Genomic DNA, 26,152 nt, shown 5'->3' with positions numbered 1-26,152 from the left:
AATTGCTACTAATGGAGCTGTTTGACTAAAAAGTCTGCCAAAGTCTTGTAGGTTTTTTGTCCTCCTTGTACCTGTTGAGGACTGTGGAGGACAACGTAGAATGTATTTGTCTAACAGACGTATGAGGAAACTGGGCAACTGGTGATTGATACATCATAGCTGATATGCTTTAAAATGATAGATTGTACCAGTACTTGAAGAAACATTTTCTTCTGAGTCTTCCCTTCACTCCATCTAAGAGAGCGGTGGCAGCTTCCCAAACTTTTATTTCACATCTCCATTAACATGTTAGGATTTTTCTGGGGTCATTCCCAGGAGTTCATTAAATCTATGCATGTATTGTCAATAGCATCTTTAGACTTGGAAAAGGTTGGGCTTTTAATATTTGGAACAGGAAGAAAGGTGGAACTCAGCTGTCAGCTGAGTGGAAGGGCTGAGGGGGAGATACTCACCAAGCCATTGCAGACTAGGCAACTTTTGCTGTGCTTCCTTTATCTAGGATTTGGAGCTAATGGATCTTATTTGGGCTGATTTTGGAGCCTCCATGCTATCTGAGGGTGGTAAGAATTCCCTCACTGTAAAATAGAAAAAGCACCCACGTTCCACAGCATTATGTGCAGGCTGTACCTTGACAGTGGTCAGAGCTGGCTGAGAGGAAAATGCAGGCAACCTACAGAAGTGGGATATGCGATAACTTGAAAATACCAGCTGATTACTTAGTTTGATATTTAAAATCAATTTGCAGCTCATTTTCTTTCCAGAAAACCTGGTCCTGTGAATTTAGTTACATCACCAGTAGACTTCAATAAATTGAAGTGAAACAAGAACAAGTGAAAGCAGCATCCTCTGTGTCTGCAAGGATGTGCGAACTTCTTCGTTTTAGGACACTTGTGTGTTTTCCATTTAGATAAATGTTCTGCTTCCAGCTCTGAGCTTTTAAGGAATTAAAATTTCCATTCTATACTGTGAGGAAATGATACAAGAAGCAAAATTTCTTAGAAGCCTTTGGTGTTTGAGTCAGTCTTCTCCATCCACTCCCCGTTCACATTAACCTGCTTCTAAGCTGCTTTTTTGTTTTGGTATGCTGATCCGAGCATTGGCATGCATTTTGTGATGCCTAACAGACTAGGTCACGTATGATCAGAGAACAAAAGATTTACCACTCATCACTTGCAATAGTTGCTTCCTGCAGAGGTACAAAGAGGTTCTTTTGATTTACAGTACCTCCCTGACAGAGCTACTGGGAGGATGGGACAGCACATGGCTGGAGATGGGTGAGGCCAGGAGTGGAAGCGGACTGTAGCTGAGGAGATACAGGAAACCTGAGTCTTCCATTCTTTCCAAATTTTGCCAGAGCAGCCTTTTTTTTTTTTTTCCTTAATATATATAGATATATTTTCATTTGTATGGCACTCTGATTCTGTGCTAATTGATAAGGTAAGTGTGGGATAGGTTCATTGCCCATCCTTTAGAATGTGGGAATGAACAACCCACCGGAAAACTAAATATTGATGCTGTCTGTTGCATCTGATAATTGGTCTCTGCTTTCATCTCCAAACAATCCTTTGCTTGTATTGTTATTCACTGTAAGAGGAAAAGGATTATTAATGCAATGCTCTTTTTTCTTTTTTTTTTTTTTTTTCCTTCTGTGTGTGTGTGTGTGAACAGGAGCATACTGCAATAAATATATTGGCTAAGAGAAAACATTTGCAAGAGATCCTTGCCCAATTTTTTTAATCTTCTCTTAACATGAAGAATGTGAGCAGTGATAAATTGTTCTGCTAATCAAACAGCACTGAAAGGTTAGGTCATTGGAAGTCTTTAGTCATTTTGTGCTTTTCAAGAGTGAATTTGTTAAAATTATGCTGAATACCCACTTAAAGCCTCAGCTGAAAACCCTACCTGTGTTTTATAACTCTGCACTGTCAGAACTCATAATAAGTCAAACATTCTTTCAGAGGTACTCATAAGGGAGAAAAAACCCTGTAAATTTAAGAGTAATTTCAGATTGTAAATGAAAAAGAGAGGCACGACTGTTCATTTGCACCAATCATGCCTTCCTTTCATCTGCTCTGATTAGGCCTGGTGCGGTTTCATCAAACTACTCCATCACTGAGCTGTCACTCCAGTCGTCTGTTGATTGAAAACAATCAGGGCTCTGATGGCACAATTATTCTGACCCTTTAACTAGAGGCTGCTGTGATAATGAAAGGTTGATTATGATAGTTTGTGCCTCTTTCAGTTTGCCAAGAAGGTTAATTTGGGCATCAGACGGATGTTTAATGGGCGCTTGCTGGCTACACTGAGGTAAATGAGAACGTGCAGTCTTCGATATTGCACGGATATAGTTTGGCTGTCAATCATTGTCATTTTGAGTTTGTGCCTCACACTCTGGAAATCACATTTTATTTTTTCCTTGGGATTTAATTTATTCTGTGCCCTGAGGAAGTTCTTTCGCTCTGTGACCTTCACAGTAGCTTTCTCTGTCTTTTTTCCCTTCCCTCAAATGGAGCCCAAAGGCATAATACATCTAGAGGAACATTTTTCTTTCATTTTTTGCATTAGGAAAAAAAAAAAGGAAGGAAAATTTAAAATCCCTGTTTATCAACTCACCCCGAACAGAGTAAATGTTTTAATTCTGATTGTAAAATCGGAATGTGCAAATGAAAGCTTGCCTGCTTGCAAATGCAGCGCCACACTGGGGGCTGCTTACATACACACACATTTGTAAAACTGACAAACAGGTAATTTTAAAACAGCGCTGTGTAAAGAGGGTGGGGGATGGCACAGCATTATTTTCACAGACTACACACGTATGCCTCAACCTAGCACCTTGTAAATACAGTCTCAGTCAGTGTAGTACAACTTTTTGAGTTGGAAAGTCTCTCTTCAGGGTTCAGGGGCAAAAGACGTATCATTGCTGATTCAGAGATTATTAATATTTACTGGGTTCATATTGAGAGAATTCTATGCATAATTTTGTAGTTGTTTGGCTCAAGGTGCAAAGAAATGCAAATACCTCATAATTTTGATTGTTCTACATGCAGCTCATTACAGTCTTATTTTTATGCACATTCTTAATTCAAAATAAAAAGAAGAAAAAGATTTCTATCTATAAGGCTCTGTGACATCTAGGTCTAAGTCCCTCATTTTCCATACTGACAAATGTAAGGTACTGCCTGGTTTGTACAGCTGCTGTGCCACGCAGTTACTTACTAACTTCCATGCTTGCTTTCTAAAAATGTTTGTGTGTAACCTGTGGCTTTGAAAAACTGGGCGTTCTTGATTTTCCCCAGAAACAACTCTTCACCCATATGTTTTTATTAAGTTTTATACAGTCCAATTTAGCTCACCTTAACTAAAATGTTTAAATCAGTATCCTAAACCTCCTTTGTAGTCTCTGGAGAGAGAGGAGGACTGAGAGATCCAAATTCAGGCCCATTGGAAATCCCTGTCCATTTTAAAACATGGAAGTTCCTCCTGAGCCTTCAGTGAACTTTGCTTCAGAGCTTTAGTAAAAATTCTGATTTATCCATAGGTTCTGCTCCTGTAGATTCAAATCTCCTTGAGATTTGAAGAGCCAGGAGACTGCTGACAGTAGCCACTGAGAAAGCCAACATTGAGAGGTGGTGGTTTTGAGGCAAGAGGTTCCTGTCTGGAAAGTCGGAGACTTGGTGAAATAGGTAAACTTCAAGAAGAGGCCAAATCATGTTCAAGTTTATAGTCAAAATTTGTGTTTTAAGAACATGTGGCAATACAGTGTAAGCTGTTTTCCAAATGCTGAACTAGTAAACACCCAATTCTGCTTTTTGAAGTTCCCCAGCTCCCTTAGACTTGCTGCAGTAGCTGTGTTGCTCTCATGACTGGCTTTGTCTTATTTATTAATAGGAGCTGATCTATAGAACTGTCCAATATACTAATGGCACAAAGATACGAATTTGATTTTTATGGCCTAAAATTTTTCTTATGTTAAGCAATAGGAAAACAGCTTAGGTGACATTTATGTTGAAATAAGACATTTATGGGTATTGTTTTTTCCTTCTTTTCTCCCTCCTCCTCTTCCTTTTTCCTGTTACATATGATCATTGGATTATCATACAGAAAGCTGATAATTGATGTTGAATATATCTGGTCTCAGTCCAGGAGAGTTCTTCCCTCTGTTCCTGTTTCCATGTTTAAAATTATCCTTTCTCCTAAAATGAGAATGTTTGCTCTAATGTTTTATTTAAGATTTCCATTTGTTTTAATGAGAAAATGGGAATTCATTGTTTTGAAACCTTAACAATTTTACCATTTCTGTTTATTTGTTGTTTCTAAAAAACAAAACAAAACAAAAACCCACTAATTTCTTCCACAGCTATCACTTCTTTGCTTCATCTCAATTATTAGAGACCTTAGAGGGTATAAACTAGCATAATTCCTTTGCGGTCTGTGACATGAATACATCAACTAAAGACCAGACAAAGATGACTTTAATGGAGTTCCTGTGGCCCCTGCCCCTTGCAGAGTCCAAGGAGTACTTACTCTGTAGACATAAACTCTCCCTGTTGCTGACATTGTGACTTAAAGTAGTTTCCAAATGAACTTGTGTCTAACAAGTATATCAAACTTTTGCACTGTGGCTTGGCTTTTCTGGTTAGTGAGAATGATTCTAGGGAGATGCTGAACAGGCAAGGCAAAGTTATAGTTGGCGACCCAAAAGACCAGATAACTTCTGTTTCAGGGCTATCTTAAGCAGGAGTGAAACTCTTAATTCAGCTTTAACCTCCACTGCCCATGTACCTTCTCCAGCTGTGGTATGCATATGGTACGTACAACATTAATAGCTGGGAGGGAAGAGCTGCATTCCTAGGCTTTGGGAGTCAGGCTGTTAAAGCACTGTGCTGAAGCAGAAGCTGCCATTGTACAAACAATGAAACCACAATCCAACCTGCAGGTGTGTTTAGATGTACCCTTCAACTGTGCCACAGCGTATTTTCCATTTGTTTTCTGAAGTTCTGAGAATGTACTCCATTGCTAAATCAAATAATGTAACCTTGGAGAAGAGATGTTCTTTGGGTTAAGGCTGCAGAATAAGAGAATTAATCTAGCTTGAAAATCCCTGTCCTTCTGAGGGTCTACTTTTGTCATTTACATAGTTCAGAAGATGAATATGGCAAAATATATTATTTATTAAAGTTGATATAGGTAGCTTCTTTTTCACACACATTCGTACATTAAAATTAATAGGAAAAGAAGCTTCTAGCAGTTTAAACAGAGTGTGCCTATATGGCACTAGGAGTAGGAGTCTTTCCTTAGTTTTGTAAATTATTTAGCAGTGATACAAATATTTTAAAACTCACAATTGTGGACAGTCTCTTTGTTTTTGCTTGCTTGCTTGTTTGTGTTTTAAACACAGTTGTGATTTCAAGTGCTGTCAGTATCTCCTCAGAGACATCTGCTTGTCTCTCCTTGCAGTGTCATACAGTGCGTAATGGCTTTGAGTTTTTTTTGACAATTCTGATTGTAGTTTCTAATCACTGCTGCCAGAGAGGATAAATAGGTACTATAACTGGTGCATAGATGGAATAAATTTTGGAGTTTCTATGAAGGCACCAGGCTTCTAAGTATGGATTAAACAAAAGCTGAGTAAAGGTGATGGAACTTGCGTTGATAAATACACAGATGTTTGCTGATATATTACAAGTTTCCGCTTCCACCATATGTACATGAGAGTTATATTTGCCTCCTTTAACGCTAAAGGAAATTTAGAACTGTTTTACAGTCCATCAGTGACTATTTCTACTACATCCAAAAAACTTGTTTGGGAACTTAATTTTCTTTCTTTTGAACTTCTCCCCCTCCAGCCTTCCAATAGCTGCCAAACCATCTGCTGACTAGAGTGTCAGTTCGCCTCCCAGATAACTCAATTTTCTTCCATGCTTCCATGGTGTGAGACACCACGTTCTGCTAGAGAGCACCATAACAATGCGTGCTGCGTCAGAAATGTGTAAGTCTAAGGCTCAGTTGGTGAGTGCCCCTAACGCCACAGAACCTGTTCCATAGCCCTTTGTCACAGTCTAGGAAATGGACATGAATTCTATGAATATACATATAAATACCTGCATTTGTAGTTTTAGTACAGCCATATTATTTTTAAGGAGTATCCCAACATGAATTTATGGCATTTAAAGTCAAGTAACAGTCATTGTTTTCAATAGCAGGACAAGGAGATGAAAACATTATAGCTTTTAGCTTGCACCACTTTTTCTCTGCCTTTGAGTACCAAAGATTAGGTGTGTGTCACATAGGACACTGTAGTCAAATTGTGTTGAGCAGTAGCTTGAATTGATCTGGACGGGAGAATTTGTACACATTGCGATTCCCAGATCTTAGTGGCTTCACTAAGAGCCAATGGAGTTTCTTTGCTGATTATCAAATGCCTGCAGACCATCCAGCTGATTTAGTGATGTGCCTGGGTTCTGAGCCCTGCCTCCTAAATTAGCACAGTAAAATGTAGTGATCCTCTGCAAACTAACCTCTGACCTGCTAAGTCTGGTTACAGCTAGTAGCTCCTATACAGAAGACCTTATTCCTCCTGCTGCTGTTGCAGTTGCTCATTAGAAAGGAAACCTGGAAGTAGTATAGACCAACGATACCTTTAGGTGCTGCATTTAGAGGATCCCAAGGAGGTTGCAATAGATTGAATTTAGAAAGATTTAAAAGTTTTCATAAATGAAGAGAAAGATGCAGGACAGATGGCTGGGGATGAAATAGTGTAGGAAAAGATGGAGAAAGTCGTGGTTCAAGGCCGGGAATAGATTGTACATCTCCAGTGGGTGCCAACAGAATATTTGTGTCACTTTACGCCATTGCTATGGTGGTTTAGAAATTTGTGATTTTAGTGAAATGTTAAGCAGTACTGATTTCAGTGAAGCTTTTTTTTTTTTTTTTTTTTTTTTTTTACAACTACTCCAGGAATACTTTCAGTACAGATCAAACTCAGTGTGAACCAGGTTGCTTTTGCCAAACTTGATGCAGCAGCAGAGAAAATGTATTGCAGTGGAGATGTCCATCCTTTCTGCTGCAGATCTTCACACAGCCCATATGTACAAATGAATGCAGATAGTGAAAGGTATAAATGTATGTAGTGTTGTTTTTCTGTTTATATAGTATTTACTGGAGGGGACAAGAGGTGGGGGTGAGAAGAAAGGAAAGAGGAAGCATGAAGTTTTAAGATATTAACAGGCATTAATGTTAAACTTCCTTTAAAAGCCTTGTGGTTACAAAGACCTTATTTACCTCAGTGTATGTCTTTTATGAGTCTGTAATATGTGTCATTAAAGCACAGGTGATAACACCATTTTAGATAAGAGTAAGGTCATGGACTCCAAGCAAAAGAAACCAATCTGTTGGACACAAGTGATGACAGGTAGAAAAAGTAAGTTTTGTGAATTCTTCTTTAATATAGCAAGCCAGAAATCATTCAGTTAGTATGAAGATAGTCTGAATTCCACTTGAAATTCAAGCGTCTAGTCAGTGATGTGAGCTGAGTGCCTCCGAAGACTTTGGTGAATGATGCACGCGTCCTAAGACATGCAGTAGGGAGTTACCTAAAACCTCTCAGTAGGAGACACTAGATGTGTGGATTTGGTGGATTTAGAACATGTGAATATAATCCTCAATGGTTTCAAGTCCATAAGCACTTTATAACATATTTAATTAACTCCCTTTTACTAGCAAGCCTAAACACGTATAGCTAATGCACAGTTTGAAACTCAATTCAGCATTTAACTCACTGAATTACAGTTGCAATTTTGATGCCCTTCATTGATTCTTTGTTTCACAGGAGTTGAGTACAACAGTGCAGAAAAAGTGTTTCAAATTAATCTTAATACGAAAGTGGTTTTAGTTTGTCATCTTCCCTCTCTGATGGAGTACAGAAGCAACAATAAATTTGATACACCATGCTTATATGAAAGCTTGTAGCAAGGCAGGAGTCTTTCTTTCCAGCTGTTCCATGTGACATTCTTGTCATCAGTACAGGGCAGTGAGTTTTAGATTAAACTCTTGTTATTGCATGAACAGTTGGAAACTCAAGAGTTCTTTGTCAGGATGATAGGAAGTATCAAGTAGAGGAGCCTGTCCTCATCCAGAACTATTCAATGTCTTTATTAATGACTTGGATAATGTAATAATATATTTTTTTTTATGTTTTCAGACAATCAGAGGGTGCAATGGTCTTCAAGCGCTTTTGAAAATAAAATTAGGATTGAGAATGATCTTGACAGATTGGATCAGTGGCCTTAAGTAAATAGTAGAGTTCAGTAATGACAGAGAAAGCATGACACTTTGTGGAAGTTCTGCAGAAAAAGAGGTGGGAATAAGAATAGGTCATAATCTTAAACATGAAACAGCAATATCATAGTGTGTTAACAGTCTCATGTAGGGATATACAAACAAGAATGGCAAAGACTGTTACAATCAAAGTGTTCTTCCCAATCTATTCACTACTACTACAGCTCTAAGAGAAAGATTTTATCCAGTTTTAGGTAGCAAACTTTTTCATTCAGAGGAGAGGAAACTTTCACACACATCTTCAAATGCGTTGAAGATGGAGGAGAGAAGGCAGGTTGCAGACTGTTTTTCATCCTGGACAGATGGGATGCGATGATCATCAACTTCAAGTGTTAGACTGGTGGTTCCTGGGCTCTGGGGTATAAACCCAAAGGTGGAAAATGAATCAAGTGAGTGGAAAGTTTAGAGGTTCAGCACAGGTAAAAGGAAAATCTGTTTAAGAGGATACCTGAGCATGGGGACAGTTTTCCTGAAGAAGTTAGGGTATCTTCCTCACTGGAGATTTCCAAGAATAATCTATACCTTTCTTGTAATGGCTTAGACCCTTCCTGGCCTCTTTTCAGACTTTTGGTGGGATTCAGTATGCTTTACATAATGTAAAGTCTGTGTTTATTTATGGCTGTTGATACCAGTTGCAATTGCTGAAGCAGTTTCAGAGACCTCTTCTCCTCTTTCTCTCAATCCCAAACCAGCAGAACCTATTCTCTGCACCTTTCTTCTTTGACTTTAATTTCTGGTCCCCTGACACTTCTGTTCATTTTATGAATGATATAAATGAAGAAGGAAAAAAAATTGAAGGATTCGTTATGTATTTTGTATATTCCTTCAATATTTTGTCATAAGTAGAATGAAAGGTGGGAGAAAGGATTTTTTAATTAATTTATTTTTTTAATCATCTAACCAGATTCTTGCTTTTCTTTCTAGTGGACCCGTGGTCTCCAATGATCGCATAGTCCCCATATTTGTACTACTGCTCCAGCAGCTTGATTCCTGAATTGTGTTCTCCTACAGCATCACTGTTTGCACAGCAGGAGTGTTGCATAGCCGTATTACAATCTGATAATGTGGAAATTCTTTGGGGGGGAATGGTGCAATAGAGTGCTTTGAGGTATATTATAGGTGAAATATTAGTATGTATGTTTTATGTTGAGTCACATACATTCATGACTACTTCTCATATTGATTTATATCGCTGTTGGGGCAGGTACGTAGTTCTTCCTGGAATACAAACAGTTTTTAAAAGACCAAACTTTGACAGAATTGCACACGAATAATTGGTGTTTTGTTTTTCCCTTCCTCCCCCCCCCACTTCTAGCTGGCCGTGAGGTGGTTGGAGCACAACTGCCGCTACCAGTACATGGATGAGCTTCTCCAGTATGTCCGCTTTGGCCTTATGGATGTGGATACTCTGCATACGGTAGCTCTTTCTCATCCACTTGTCCAAGCCAGTGAAACTGCGACAGCACTTGTTAATGAGGCCTTGGCTTACCACCAGAGCATCTATGCACAGCCGGTTTGGCAAACCAGAAGGACAAAACCTCGCTTCCAGTCAGACACTCTTTACATTATTGGTGGGAAAAAGCGTGAAGTCTGTAAAGTGAAGGAGTTGCGATACTTCAACCCGGTCGATCAAGAGAACGTTCACATCGCGGGGATCGCAAACTGGAGCGAGCTAGCACCCATGCCGGTAGGGAGAAGTCACCACTGTGTGGCTGTCATGGGAGACTTTCTTTTTGTAGCTGGTGGAGAGGCCGAGCACTCCACGGGCCGCACCTGTGCGGTGAGAACTGCCTGCCGCTATGACCCCCGCACCAACTCGTGGGCCGAGATAGCTCCGATGAAGAACTGTCGGGAGCACTTTGTGCTGGGAGCGGTGGACGAGTACCTCTATGCAGTAGGGGGCAGAAATGAGTTGCGGCAAGTTCTGCCTACCGTGGAGTGCTACTGCCCCAAGAAGAACAAGTGGACCTTTGTGCAGTCCTTTGATCGATCGCTTTCGTGCCATGCAGGATATGTGGTGGATGGTCTTCTTTGGATATCAGGTAGAAAACGTTTCACACAGTTTGAGGTACTAACAAAACACCAAAATATGGTCTTGAGTAAAACTAATAAATCATCTTTGGTTTGTGTGTCAGGATAACTTTTGCCTTAGGAGTTGGGTATTTCAAAGAATTTAAGAACAGAAGCATGTAATCAAGCCTGGTTAGAAGTATAGGGGCATAACACACCTGTCTACTTCTACTAAAAATCCCTCTGTGTTTCAAAGCTGCATATATCGTGTACTGCCTCCATTCGCCGTTCATAAATCACAGTGAATCAAAATGATAATGCCCTTTTTGACAAGTTTTGAATTACAAAGTCTGTGTGCTTGCTAAAAACAAAACCTAGTTTCTGTAGTATGATCAGGTACTACTGTGTTGATTCCTGATAATGAAATGGAGAAATAAGTGCCTGTTGGTTTGTGTAGGTGCAGAGCTTGAAGGCAGGTGTATGAACTCCTCCCACTTGCTCTTGAGGGTGTATTAACAGGCCAAGACGACCTTTGTTAGAAATCCTGCCTGGTTCTGACTGTCAATAACACGTGCACAGGACTGCCTGGTTGTAATCATAGCATTATGGTACAGCTAGACAAAAGTATAGGCCTTGTGATCTTAAGCTAACATATCATTTGCAACTCGATCTCATATACTTTTTATTTTACCTGTGCACAACGATGGGATTTGAAGACATTGTGTCATCAATCTTTGCAGTGACTTTTCTAGTATCGGTTGCTTTGGAACAAGGTCGGTGCTGTCTACAGAAGGTGTGACAGGAAAAAACAACATCTTTTAGTAGGAAGAGTGTCATGGAAGGTTATAAAGTTGTAATATCTATCAAGGAACTTAATGAGTAAATGGGACCAGCACTTAAAAAGTTCAGTGTTTGCTGCCTTCACAGCAGATAGCCTCGGGGGATTTTAGCATGGTCTGGGATCCCTCTGGTGAAGAGATGATGCATGAATAAAAGATTTTTAGCTCCTTAGGCCTTCACTGTGCTTCTTAACATATGTCACTGAGGTTAGTGGAGCTCCTTGCAGATGCATCTTTCTGCCCATATGCATAGTGGGTTCCCAAGCGTTGGCAGGGGAAGTAGCAGAGACCTTTTTTCATACGTACACACTGAAATCACGACTATGTGTTTGGAAAGAAAGGCGTGGGAGAATGCAAGGAGTCATGGTGGTCCCCGGCAGGCACTTTGGGTCACTTTCTTTACAATTGGCTTTGAAGGAGTCTCATACAGTTTGTGTTGTGTGTTAATCCTTAAGCGTGCACACAGTGTGCTTTGAGACCTGGGTATGGTACAGAAAGAGGATTTCTGATTTTGGGTGTTCAGAGCAGTCCCCTGTTTGTTCATTACCTTCTCTAGTCCATCGGTGGAAAGAGATGAGTGCCTGTGATGGGCAAGTCGAAGCACATGGATGCTACTACTTCTGTGTCCCAATTTTTTAATTTTTATTTTTTCCCTCCCCTTAAATGGTTTACATTTGTCAGTTTCTATTTTTGGAAAACAGTGCTTTTTAGGGAGTTGCGATGAACATATTTGTATGGTTTTATACCATACAGTTTTATTGAAAGAGCTCTAGAAACACTCATCAGAATTTGGCCTCTAGTATATGAAAAAAAAAAGTTTTTTAATTTTTTTTTTTTTAAATTCACTTACTAAAAAACAAGTAAAGAAATTCTACCCAATTTGTTAGAGATTTTAAAGTCGAATATGAGTTTGATTGAATAATTCTTTTAATCTTTCCTGATATGCTAGGAAAAGGGATATTGTGCTGGGGATTAATTAATGTGCCTAGTTATATCAGTGAAATGCATGCTTACCTGTACATTCAAATGCTGTCTGCTTTACATAATGAAGCAGTGTGATATTGTGTTCAAGGATATGCCTTTAATGGACTCAGAAGTCTATTAGATGAACTGAACAAATGGGAAACATAAACGAACAAACAAGCCATATTTTACCAGCATTTGTATTTGAAAAGGGTATCAATATAGCTTGTGTTGCAGAACTGAGAGTGTGTGATAGTCGCAGAAAGGAGCAATGTTTTGGCAGTAGACAGGACTTTTTGGTTGTATCCTATATAGCTTTGGAGAAAATGCTTAGCAGCTTGGAGGTGCTAGATTCTAACAGCTGATTGTGGATTATGGGAACACATTCCGCAATACTTCAGAGGCTATTGATTTGAATTACATGTTCACAGATTGAATACTGCGTTTATGTGTTATTTTTAAAATAAAGGTAGATGGAGACGCTATAACTGTAGCTAGCTTTCTATTATTAACTAATTGCTGAGGGCCACAAACTAGCTGTGTATATGTATATCCAGGGCTAGGGGAATAGCACAGAGAATCGTTCTTTTGTGCTGAAATATCAACAGTCACTGCTGAAAAAAGCTGCTGTTTTACCATCATATATAAGGTGTTAGTGTAAGAGTAATTGGTAATGCAGGAGGGAACCTAATTTCAAGTATGTGGTTTAAAATTAAGTAATTAAAAAATTAGTTTGGGTTTCTGAGCTGTATCCCTGCAGCTTTTTCTTGGAAATACAGGTCATCAGCAAGAGCTCTCAAAGTTAGTCTGATGCTACCAGCTGGCACAACAGCTATGAAAATTTGCCCATTTTTTTTAGTAAGCGAATAAATTAAATAGTGATAATAAAAGTTTTTAGCCCTTGTATTTGTGGAGAGAGTAATCAAAACATGACCTGCACGCAAACCATTTACTCATTTTATAGTCAAAGCGTTAGTGCCCCCACTACAAGTCCATGTCTTCTGAGGCTTTGCTGATCAAAGGCTGACTAGACTTGAGGGTTTTCTGTTGTTATTATTGGGGTTCATTGTTGGCTTTACTTTGGGACAAATACTAGAAGGAATCAAAAATCACAGAGGGTAAAATTGTTGCGAAGACGTCAGGGAAGGGAAGTGTGGTAACAAAATGGTGCCCAGGGGCATGCAGACGTGGACGGCAGGAGCTGGGAGGTCAGTGGCTCAGGTGATGGAGGGACTGCTAAGCTGCCCCCACCCCTTTGGGGTTGTTACCTGCCCAAAGCTTGCCAGTTTTGCACTTTGGAACTAGTCTTATCCTCTAGAGAGCAAAAATGGGTTCAGCTCTCAAGTTTTCTGAGCTCCATATATTGTGGAATATATTTTTACATCTGTGTTGTCGTTTTTTTCTCATCTTTTTTTTTTTTTTTTCTCACAACCCTCTATTTAGTTTTATTTTCTTATTTTAAAAAGTGTATGAGAATTCATTAAAATAAGTCCTCTGCATTGACAGTACGGCATCGGGCAGATGGTTCTGAAATTTTATAGAGAGATGAATCTTGCAGGCCGCAGTTAACATCTGACACCCTGACCCACTTCACAAGCGAATTGCATGCCACATGCTTCAAGTGAAACGTTTGAGTGAAAGAGACACAAACGGCACCAAACCCTTTGGAGTTCACCATCCCTGACAGTCGCTTCCTATAAAAGCAGAGAAATGTCCTCCGTGGGGGTGAGAGCCTGAACGGTGCCCATTTCCCTGCGTCCTCCATGGTGCACACGTGCGGATCTGGAGACCTCCTTTCCTACACGCGTCCCCCGTCCTCCTCCCCTGGAGGTGCCCCGCACATGGAGGCCGGGGCGAGATGGGGGAACCTCTGCCAGCTCGGTGCCATTTCTGCATCTGCAGCGGGGGATAAGGAGGCTTGCCTCCTGGTAAAGGGCTCAGGAGAGGAGCATGTGAGAAGTGCGGTCTGAAGCCCAGCATTAGGCTGTGGTTTCACAGAGGTCCCAAGTTGCCTGACCTGACATGTGTCAGCTAAAGTCACGTCTTGTCCTGCACAGAAAAATTTGGCGCTGTGGGAGAAAATAAACCGACCCTCTACAGTTCCTTCATATTTAACAACTTCTTCCTTCAAAAATCAAGAATGAAGTTTTTAATTTCAAGACTTTTATTTTTTTCCCCTAACGGTGAGATTTTGACCAAAGATATGACCATGTATCTTGGAGAATTATTGTGTGTGCAAGTCATTTGGCATGAAAAGCACTACATTACTATTAGTATGCTATATGATGTGAGGAGGGTTCCCCCATCAAGTAAATGCCTGTAATATTATTTTATGAAAAATAGATCTGGAATAAATAGGAGTTTACAGTATCTGACCAAACCCAGTTTTGTGGCGCAGCTGGCACAGAAATTACCATGTACAGGGGCTTAATAAGGAGGTAAATCACCTCTGTGACCCCATCTTAGTCTGTATATGGGATATTCTTTCTTTTTATTATTACCTTTGAATAAAGATAATGGATCTCACACCTTTCAAGCACATATGTTGTAGGTTTGATGTCACTGATTCTTCGTAGATTGACAGTTGTAGGTTTGATGTCACTGATTCTTCGTAGATTGACAGTAAACATCTGTTTTTAAAGCTTTTATTTTTTTTTTAAATCCAAAAAACCTAGGGCTTGTGCCCCTCTTGTTGGCACCCAGATTGCATCCAGAGGGGAACAGCATCATTTGGAGCTACCATTGGTGTCTTTTAGGGATTTCATTTGGGTGGAAGAAGATGCTCCAGCTCAGCTGCCCTCGCTGTACCTGGGCTGGCTGAGTAAAAGGCAGCGGGCTCACGTGTTGAGGAAGGCTGATCTTGTGTTTAACACACGGCCATGAGAGAGAGGAGAGATTTCTATTTTAAAACAGCAGAGTACCGTAGGGCACATTTCATGAGTTCGATATATTCCATGTATTTGCTGGAAGGAATACACACGGGGAGCTCTTTGCCAACATGTGGTTTTACACATCTCCCAGCAAAGTCGGATTCGTGTGCACAGCCTAGCACTTGGGGACTTCGGAGAGAGTGGTGAGATTTTCTGTGGGATTTGGATTGAATGAGATTTCTCAAGTCAGATGGGGGTCTTGCTAGGACACATTATAAATATGGATTATAAATGTTTGATTGGGAAAATTGTGTTAAACCTACTGCCTACCACCCTTCTCCTTTTGGAGGTGCCTTTATGGAAGGCGTTTTTCAGTGCACTTTGTGGACGGTTTGGGGGCTGTAACAAACATTTTGCATGTTTGGGGAAGGGCTGGGCAAAGGGGGGATCTCAGACTTCCAGGACCCTCTCCACACAGAGGGGAAGTTGGGAGGTTGTGGGTTTTGGAGGGCTTAGAAAGCAGGGTTTGTGGCTTGTCTTACAGCATCTGCTGCAAGAGGAGTGAGCAACAGTGGCTGCGGCAGTGAAAAAGTCCATGGGGTTGGTGCTGCGCTTGCCATGAGTTTGGTGCCACAGCTGCAAGAACGAGAAAGAACCAGGCTTGTCCTGAGGGCATTCCTCGCCTTCCTGAAATCCAAGTCCTCAAAGCAAGCTGCCCTTGTCAGAGCGGTGTGGTCATCGCTCTTGCTTTGTAAAACCCACCGAGCTCTGACCAAGCTGGGGGTTTTGCTGCCATTCGCCCAGGCAGATTTTTTTTCACTTTCCTTAATCAATTTGCTACGACATTAGCTGCTATTGCTTAACATCAACTTTCATGACATGGTTTGTAGTTTCAGATCTTCAAGTGCCATTCCCATACCTCCCCCTTCCCTCTTCTTAGAAAGCTCTGCTGAGCAGTTGAAGAAATTCATCTTAGGATTACCCCAGCTTTTTCTGAGAGAAAGTATGTATTATTTTTAGTACCATTTAAACTTTTTTTTCCTTGTCCTATTTTTTAGGAGGCATATTAATCTTCTTCTGCCCTTTCCCAGCTGCCTGGAGTATTTTTAAAAGAATAGTTCAAGAGGACATTACAGACCTGTTAAATGTGAATTTTGGCAGAAAATTTTAAACTTTTGCTATAGCACTTCAAAGTTAGGAGGAACTCGAGTTTGAAAATTGATGCAGATATAAGATGGCATATTTAATGACAGATGTATCTATAGAAACCTGTTAAGATGCAGATTATCTCCCTGGGGAGGGGAGATCAAAACTGCCAATCTATAAAATATACTTGTTAGGGGAAGGCATGGAATCTATCTCTGCAAGCACTTTGATTGCAGGGGACAGTGTAGCAGCATGTGGCATCATAACCTAAGAGCAGACAAATCAGCTTGATGACTTTCAAAGCCAAGAATACTGCTGGAGGCAAGGGTACTCCAGTCTAGAAGAAATTAAAACATATAGAGACTGTTATTAATTCCAGATCTATTTTTGTGTAGTCAAATCTGTATGCAAATCCTTAGCATCTCATTTTGGCAGATTAATCTAAAAGTGAAGAGCGGTATGTGAAGGGAATGTAATGATAAAACACCACAGATGAGCAATATTGCAGGGAAAAAATGTAAGCTGTGTACTTGATATGAGGGGCCCTTTGTGAAGAGAGGAAAATAATTTTGCTTATTGGATTATTTCATAAGGAAGCGACCCCGTTCTTTGTCTTCTCCCTCCGCATCTTTCCACCCGAATTGAGGTGTTCTTTCTGAGCGAGAGTAAGAGACCCAGCACTGTGTTCCCGATGCATCTCCTGTAGATTAGTGTTCTGGAGGCAGCCATCCAAACAACTGCGACTTTTAGTTTTCAAAACAGCAATCTGACAGTTCATCCTTAAACATTAGGACTGTTATTAGTAAGTAATTCACCCCAACAGGAGCAGAGCAGTAGGTAAAACGTTAGTGCCAAGTTTTCTGTATCTACACTACATACAGCCTGCGTGTTTTGCTTTGGGGTAGATTTACTCTGGTCCTCTGGGCTGAATATTCCCAGCACTCAGGTGGTACAAAGACTGGTTGTTACTGCACAGGAATGGGAGCAGAGCTGATACACATCCAGAGTGGAGCTTCTGGTTGAACATCTTCCAGAAAAGGGGAGTACCGATACCGCTCACCAGGAGTGCCCCACAAAATGAAATGATGGGTGAGGGGTGGGGGGGTTGGTCCATAACGCCAGCACGGCTCTGTACCAAAAGCCTGCGTGGAGGTGTGCTGAGACCAGGGGGGATAAAAGCATCTTATTCCCCATAGCCCCGTGTGGGGAGAGAGTGGGGACGGGCACTGGTGGCAGAGCTGCAGGGACACCAAGCTCATGGGATGCTTGAGCATACTCAGAAATACATTTCCTCAGCTAAGATTGCAGCTTTGAGACAGATGGGCTTTTCCACCAGTTGTCTCAGTGAGGTTTACCATTTAAAACCAGAGTACAGGATGAGCAGGCATTACACGTGCACTGTGATGAGGTAAATAGTTCTTTTGCAACATCTGCTTGGGGCAGACTGTTCTGGGCTTTATACCCTGCTTTCTACAGATTATTGTGAAGTTCCTATGCCAAGTGGTTAGCCTGGTTCCTGATTGCTGTGGAGGAACCTCCCAATGTAAGTCTTACAACCAAGCCATAAGATGTTCTCTCTGCAATATGGGATAACTATAATAAATATAAAATTCTCTTCAAAGACACACACGAATGCAGCTGCAGAAGGTTGCACTGTGCCATCCTGTTGGCATTAGTGTCGCCACCACTCTCGTTTGAGCACAGCTCCCCTCTCACCACTTTCTCCCCTGCAGTGCAGAGCCACCTCCTCGTTTTTAAAGGGTGTCGGGCACTGCCTGCCCCTGGCAATAGGGACGGGGCTTACCTTTTTGTGTCCTGGAGATGGCTGACCGCGCAGTCATTCCTGAACAAATCAATTTTTATCTTGCTTTTAGCCCTCAGAATTAGCTTTACAAGGCAGTGACTGGGGTTGTTTCTGCTTCATGTTTCTAGATGTTTGACAAACCTGCTAATTAATACCTCGTAACCAGATTAAAAAGTGCAGAGGCATGTGAGTGTAACCGGGGCTATGCAGTGTAATCCTGTCAGCAAACGGACCCCACGACTGGTTATTTTGCTGTATCTGATCTTGGTCCTGTTTTTGCTAGTATGAAAAAAATTAACCTGTATAAACTCTTTCATAGGAGGAGTAACAAACACCGCACAGTATCAGAACAGGCTTATGGTCTATGATCCCAAGCAGGTGAGTATCTGTGTGGTATGTGTTTTTCTCATGTGTTTTGCTTATAAAGGGTCTGTTAGCAAACGCATACAATACAATAATTTCTTAAGTTTAATTTGAGTTGATGGTATTTTAAATTCACTTTGTACTGATGTGTATGTTTAACAGAGTAATGGACACCCTGACTTTTTGTTATATTTTTGAAGCCTGTAGGTGCTAGAAATATCTGAGATTAAATACTTAGAATAAATGTGTTTTAAATCCCCTCTATTTATCAGTATTTACTTTGCTTGTTCATTTTTTTTTTTTTTGTAATCCAGCAGCCCTGGGCAATGTATGACTCAAAGTCAGTGTCACAAAACTGCTTCTTGTCATTGACATTTCTGCTTTCAATTATATATATACAGGCTTTTTGTTTTCTGTATACTTTCAGAACTGTGCTACCTGCCGGTGACTTATTCTGCTGACTGTAAGGGTGCCTATCGTTTCATTATCCGAGCACCAAAAATATCTTTTAGGGATTATTTCATACATAATGTATGTGTTTTGATTAGGTTAGCATGGTTCAGTAACCATTTCAGAGGGTTAGGGCATGGTTATGCCCTCTTGCTTGTATTAGGAAATAAAAGTCCTAAGCTTGCAATCAGAGTTGCATAGCTTGATTTACACCTGCACAGAAAGGTATTGACTTCTCTGATTGCAGGATAGAGCCTTTGATTGCTGTATTTGGAACCAAATTCTGCCAGGAGACACTTTGCTGTGGTCCCCATTGACTTTTTAAGGCATACCACATATGGGTGCTGAAGCAGAAAGCAGGCACTGACAAACCTGCCTCATCCTTTTTGAGGTACAGTCTTAGGCATCAATTATACAAATGCCAGTTCTGTCCCAAACCCAAGCACATGGTGATTACGGGCAGCAATCTCGTTTTGCTTATGAGGGAGACGCTCCTATTTAAATCCTGTCTCTCTATCCCACGTCCTTTGCTTCGGTTCGCAGCTTTGAAAGTTGCCCCCCAAAAATATCAGCGGCAACTTCGGTGCCGGTCGCAAGAAGGCCAGCCTGACGTGTAAATAGTTAAAGAGGAAGTGTGCACTCGCATTCTTCAAATGAGGTCTGCTTCATGTTTGTACACACATGCTCTTTTTAAAAATTCTGCTGGCATATTGTTTACGGTGGGTACTGGAAACCATCACATCTGCTTGCATCTTGCACAGAATCTCAATAACTCCATCATTCAGCGCTCGTGCTCGCTTCTGCGCGAGGCCTTTGTGGCGAGTCGATAATGCCTGCCATCTGCCACAGAGCACACAGCTACCTGCCAACAAGCCGGCTGGGGTGACCTCTGCTTCCCCACTACTGATTAGTATTCACACGCTGGCTTATTAGAAATGACCCCACCAGGCCCCTCGGTTTCTTTGCCTTTGCAGTGCTTGGCGGCTCACCTGGCAGGCACTGCAGTGGAGGAAGCTAAAGATATAATCAGGGGATGCAGGCAGGCTTTGCAAAGCAGATGGTGTCTATAGCCTCGTGTTAAGAGACTGGACTACTAATGCAAACATTAATGCCTAATATTCAACTATTACACATTGAAATGTATAGCTATAGATTGCGGAGGTTAAAAGGCAGTGTTATTAGAGGCTCTTGAGTTACCGCAAGCACTAGCACGTGTAACACAAAGAATTTCCTCACAGATTTTAACTTCCTCCACTTAAATAAATTAATCTTGTCGATTGCCAGGTTGTTTTGATTCTCTAAGCATGGCAGGAGCAATTGTTTTCCTGCATTTAAAATACCGTGCTGTAATCCCTTGTCTTTTCTGTACCCCCACCCTCAAAAAGTAGAATTCTTGAATATTGTTAACCAGGAGGAAAAATATGCAAAAGGATGCTACTTTGTGAGTGCCCACAAATAAAGGGTTAGCGTTAAACCAAATACACGAATCACTTCAGAAGATTCTTTAGGAAATTATTTTTCCCTGTTGCTTCACTCCCCAAGGATAAGATCAAATAAGCTTCTGAATAACGAAAAGTAGAAGAATCTCGCTTCTCTCTTGACAGAGCTAGTTGGTACAGATATGTTAGCGCTGTATACAAAGGAGACATCTAATAGTCTTGCTTAAGGAGTATTTGCTACTGAATTCTGCAGAAGTAAAAAAGCTTTGAAGCCTGATGAGCTAAACAGAAAAACAGAACAAGAAATACTATTAAATTAATAAATTTATATGTGAGAAGTATAAACCATGTGTTGAAAGTCCATTATATCTAGTCAATGTTGTAACCAACATGCATGTTTAACATTTGAATAACACAAGTATATACACCCAGGATTTCCAGCCAAGAAGAACACCAATAAGTGCTAATGCTGTTGTACAAGCAGTGCTGAGACAACTTCTGTCTTTTTGTTTCCAGAATAAGTGGTTAAGCCGTAGCCCAATGCTGCAGAGGAGAGTGTATCACTCCATGGCTGCTGTCCAAAGGAAACTGTACGTGTTAGGTGGGAACGACCTGGACTACAACAATGACCGGATCCTGGTTCGGCACATAGACTCTTACAGCATAGACACTGACCAGTGGACGCGCTGCAGCTTCAACATGTTGACAGGCAAGTATTGTATACCAAAAGAGGAAAATTGCTACTCTTAAGGTAAAACATCAATTCTTTGCCCTTCAGATGCCTTTGGTATGTGGAACTATACATCTTCGCTTCAGTTGGCTCCGGATGGGAGGGGACCATTGTTGGCCCAAAAGAGACTTTAGGTTACTGTTCCAGCATTCATTGTTCAAGAAAGCATTTGTCTTAGGGCACTGTAGGCTAAATTTTTAAGATGATGCACATAAATCTGATTTAATGAGACAATCAAAAATACTTCGTCATCGAATACTACCAGTACTTATTTTTGATTCTCCAAAAGTATGTATGCACTGTTAGATTTAGATCCCTCTTTTCAGTGTGCAACAGGTAGATGCATCTCTACTGTAATAACATAATTTTATAGTGTTTTCTGCTTGCTAACATATTATAGCAGGGCTTATACTGAAATCTATTAACCATCGCTTATTTCTAAACAGCATCTTCTTCATAAGTTTCCCGAAAGGAGGTGTCTCAGTTGAAATTCTGTCAGATCAGGGATGAGTTGAGTAGCTCGGATAGCTACGGGATCTATGGACTTCCTGATGACAGTCATTAGGAGGAGGAACACAGTCCACTGAATTTCAGCACCACCTGATGTGATTCCTAGATGTACTACCGTTCAGACCCCTGGGAGAGACAGGCATGTGACACATTTCAGAGCAGCACCAACAAAAGCTTTGCAGACAAGAATGCATTTCCAAGGCAAGCCAGCATAAATGTTGGGGCCATTCTCTTTTCTGGCAGACTTGGAGCTCCCTTAGTAACAGCTTTGTCTGCCACCAGGTTTCAGCACAGACTGCTATAGAAATCCTAGAACTGAGACTACCTCACTTTTCATTGTCTTGATTTGGTGTTGCATTCACTTCTGAGATCTACCACTGAAAAGATTTAGGAACTTAACTAGAAACTTAGGATAGCTGGCAACATGTCAGAGAAATGAGTGCCTGACAAATAAGACAGTCATGTTATGTCATTTTCTTTCTGAAAGGTTTAAAAACTGCTCTGATGGCATCTTTATTTTTTAGGATATTGCACTGGGTTTCTTAATCTCAAGGGTCTTCAGGAGGTTGCTCAGTTTCTGAGTTAGGTCATCAGAGCCCTTCGTGGACACTGGGGAGAGAGGCATGGACTGAAAAGAAAGTTATACATTGTCAAACAGAACTATTTTTTTTTGTATCTGTTTTGCTCTCCATTACTTATTTTATTTTATTATTTGGAGGGATTGACTGCCTTAGAGAAGGACATCTGATTTGCAATTGCAGAAGTCCTGGCATGTAGGCACCTTTGTTCTGGAGCTGACCCTATATCACTTAGTGCTGTGAGACAATGGCCTCTCCTTGGACATGACCTGGTGGGTTGTTCCCAGAACCAGCACCAGGAGAAGCCATCTAAGTTTTTCTCTGTGTCTCTGCAACTGGCAGAAAATGTGCCTGTCGTACCATATAGTGCAGATTTTATTTTTTAAGTCTGTATTTACCCTTCAAAACTTATGAATTTAATGAGACCATTGCTATGGGAGTGAGCTTGCACCGTACTTGTGCTTGTAGGAGCGAGGGAGCTGCATGGGTGTGGGCAGGCGATGAGGGGAGGTCACTCCCTTGGCTTACGTGCCTGTAAGCTGAGGCAGGTGGGGAGCTCGCCCATCACCTACAAAGTACAAGCGCACAAAAAACGTTGAAAAGAGAGCAGATGGTCCCCTGCACAGCCTCAGTTTATTGCACATCTGTGACCTGGCTCATCTGTGGTCTCTCTCTGGACAGCCCTGTCGTGTGCTCCCACAGACAGCGGAGAACAGCCCTCACACTTCACCTCAATTGTTGCAAGTTGTGAAATCTGAAACTCTCAATTTGCTGCCAAGTACATTTGCATCTTACTACAGAACCCCAGCACTCAGTGTTAAAAGGGTTAATTAAACATTGGAAGTGGCTTCTCTTTCCTTTTTTGCTTTAGGTCAAAACGAGTCTGGAGTTGCCGTCCACAATGGTAGAATATATCTCGTTGGCGGCTATTCGATTTGGACAAATGAGCCTTTGGCATGTATCCAGGTGAGTGATTTAGGTTTCTTTTAAAGTCTTTTCCAATAATTTTGCAAGGATATGCTTTGCACTGAGGTTATTCAAAAAGGAAAATGCAGGTGAAGTGGAGAGATTAAGGATGTTTCTTATGCAGCCACCAAACCTCTGTAAGCCAGAGAGGAAATAATGTGGATATTAAAAAATATTTCCAGATTAGCCATTAGATGTAACTCTTCTAAGTAAGGTATTATAGGAAAGCAGGATTGAGGAATCACTCCTTTGACAAGATCTGGCTAAAATAGTGGATATATTATTCTCAGGGTACACAGTAGAGTTCAAAAGGAAAAGCTGTGCAGAAATGGACAGTGGGGCATGGGCTAACACATTTTCAGCCATTCTTGTGATTTTTTTTTTCCTCTCCAAGTTGTCTTTCAGAAGAGCAGCCAGAGTTAATGAGTTGTTCTTTGACAAAGTTCAGCCAGCCTGCAACCTGCCCTAGTGCTTACTGCTTCAAAGCTTGAATGGAAGTTTTGATCCCCGCTGTAGGTAGTGGGTTGTCCAATAAACTCTTCTTCTCTCTCATCTTGTGTCACAGCGGCTTACCTGCAGATCTGAGTCTTTCAGATGTTCCCATACAGACATTAGGAATTCTTATCTTCCTACATTCTTCTGAGTGGAGCAAATCTGCATCACAGCCATTGCTTTGTGACCAGCTGGGCAGTTACAGACAGAAACTCTTGTTTATGTCTCAGTTTCTGCACTTTTGCTGATAAACAACATTTTCATTAGCTTCCAACTTAGGATTTTAGGATTTAACCTCCAAACTGTCCCATAAGGATTGAAGTTGGACCTAGCATAATAAGGGAAGGTATCAGATGCCGAGCTGCTGCTCTTGTAATGAACACACATTAGCATAAGTTTGTAAAGAACAGATCATGCACGATAAGCAGTTAAAACCATGTTCTTGTCATAGTATAATTGTGTTTTCCTAAGTTGTTGTATACCATACCTAACAATTGTTAATGGAAAACATCACGCAGGCAGGTTGGATAATGCTACCTGAAGTACTGTGCTCTAAATGGAGTAACAAACATCACTGCATCAAGGCGGTGGCTGTACGACACCAACACGCTTATTTATAATCAGCAGGTTCTTTGCAGCGTTGCACCTGGGTGTAAATACTGCTTAGTGACAAGTGACAGTGATCCTAGGATCTTGCTTTCAAAATGGACACTTGTCCACATCCCCAGACTGCTCGTGAACTGGCAGCCTGCCTGAGAGAGTCCCAGCGTTAAAGGGAAAAGAAATACAGTGAGTGCTCTGGCAGAGCTGCGTGTGCTGCCCCTTCTCAGCTGTTGGCATTGTGCCTGGCTTTAACCAGTGAAACTACCCCTTTTATCTTCAAATTCAGCAAACCTGCATTTGCTCTCATCTTTGGAAGAAAAAAACAACTTTTCCGTACTTCTTCATTTTCCTTAAGTCAATCAGGTATGAATCACAGCTTTCCAGCTTTGGTAGAGCTTCCCTTGCTCCTTATAAACCAAGCTGACAAACTGTTCAGCATTTCAGTGCAGAGTGCTCTACTTGCGTGACTACAACATTCTGCTGCCAGGAAGCACCATCAAATGCCACTGTCTGCCACTAAGTAGCTCAGCTAAGATAAGATTTGGGTGATAGCGACTGCAATAAATCACCAGATCCATAACTGGAATCTAGAAGTGATCCGAAACTTTCTTTCTGTCGGGATTAATAGTACATTTATGCAGCCTGTGCCAGTGGGTTTGTTTCAGATTCCTTCTGCAATCTCTGAAATATTTTCTGTACTTTGACCTGCAGGTGCTGGACGTTAGCAAGGAAGGGAAGGAAGAAGTTTTCTATGGGCCTACGCTCCCATTTGCTTCCAATGGAATAGCGGCGTGCTTTCTCCCAGCTCCTTACTTCACATGCCCCAACCTTCAGACTCTGCAAGTGCCTCACCACAGGATCGGCACAATGTGAGACAAGGAACGTGTACTTCATACAATCAGACATGGAAGGGGAAAAATCAGACCCTGTGTATTGAAGGGTTTCTTCGGATCAGTGAAAAGAATCAATCCCCATGGGCTGCTGCTTTACCTTCACACATTTGTCTTAAAGTCGGATCACAATAGGCAGGAAGGAGGCTACAAAAGCTGTGGTTTCTCTCCTCTGCCTCAGATGCAGAGGCATATATGTGAGAGCACTTGGCATTTCTGCTGGTGACTACTTGCTGCCTGTCTCTGTTTAATTTCCTTATGCAACTTCGTTAAGGCATTGTGAATGCTCTCGGCTCCTTCCTGGGCTGCTGTGCTTTGGAGTCTGCACGTTCAGTTGTTCACCAATGGCACTTTCAAAGATGATAGAAAGTAGTGTTTATGTTGACAAAGATGATATAATACTATGGTAATTATGCAACTTACTTGATACCGTTGGCAAAAAGAATAACAAATGTGCTGACTTCCAATTCTGAACTCCATCGTTTACAGTTTCTCATTTAATAATACTTCATTTGAAATTTAAATACTGTGAAGCAGATTAAAACAAAAAAATAAAAAACAAACAAGCCCTGTAGTATATAAGGATCACACAAAAATTTGTGAAAGACAAAGACACTGAGGCTTCACGGTTAAGCACAAGTCTGAACTGAATGTGTTTGTCTGCGAATCTAAAGATCATTTGGGATGTCATTTACCAAGGTCTACTATCAAATAAATGTTACCTTCTGTCATATGATCAATTCCTCCTGACAGCTGCAGTCTTTTAATGGTGGAGAACAGCCTCTTTACTGTATAATTAAAATGTGCCATTTACTTAATATTTTTAATATCCAGTTTGCAAGGGGTCACCACATTTACAATTATCAATGAACAGTCTCATTTTGTCCAACATATGGTCCCACAAATCACTGGTCTCCAGAGGCTAAACAGGTGTATAACAATGTCAATATTTATTTATTTATTCTTTCAGTTTATGTAGTGTGTCTCCCTTCCATACTCCAAGCATATGCCAATTCACAATAAATACTCTAACCTGTTATATTTTGGCTTTGCTTGGCTATTGCAGCCCTCGTCTCCTATTTTCATCTTTATTTACGTATTTAACAACACCTTCAATGTTTGTAAGTATTAACCAAGCATATAATTAAATCTTTCTCTATTT

General features: G+C 40.9%; 1 protein-coding gene across 18 annotated transcripts in view; it reads left to right on the top strand.

The window, feature by feature from the left end:
• Positions 1-26,152, top strand: part of KLHL32 (kelch like family member 32) — a 124,315-nt gene extending 98,163 nt beyond the window's left edge. For 17 of the 18 annotated variants that reach the window (XM_080586469.1, XM_080586473.1, XM_080586470.1 and 14 more), the window contains 5 exons: positions 9,653-10,379; positions 18,289-18,347; positions 20,738-20,930; positions 22,911-23,005; positions 24,812-26,152. In XM_080586469.1, the coding sequence (XP_080442595.1) occupies positions 9,653-10,379; positions 18,289-18,347; positions 20,738-20,930; positions 22,911-23,005; positions 24,812-24,973 (1,236 nt within the window). In that variant the 3' untranslated portion in view covers positions 24,974-26,152. Of the gene's footprint in view, positions 1-6,957; positions 7,115-8,200; positions 8,357-9,652; positions 10,380-18,288; positions 18,348-20,737; positions 20,931-22,910; positions 23,006-24,811 lie in introns of those variants that run through there. The other variant, XM_080586477.1, reaches the window with a different exon arrangement.

The sequence above is a fragment of the Anser brachyrhynchus genome, assembly GCF_964034855.1.
Source record: "Anser brachyrhynchus genome assembly, chromosome: 3".
NCBI classification, from domain to species: Eukaryota; Metazoa; Chordata; class Aves; order Anseriformes; family Anatidae; genus Anser; species Anser brachyrhynchus.
This window is presented reverse-complemented; position numbering and strand designations above follow the sequence as displayed.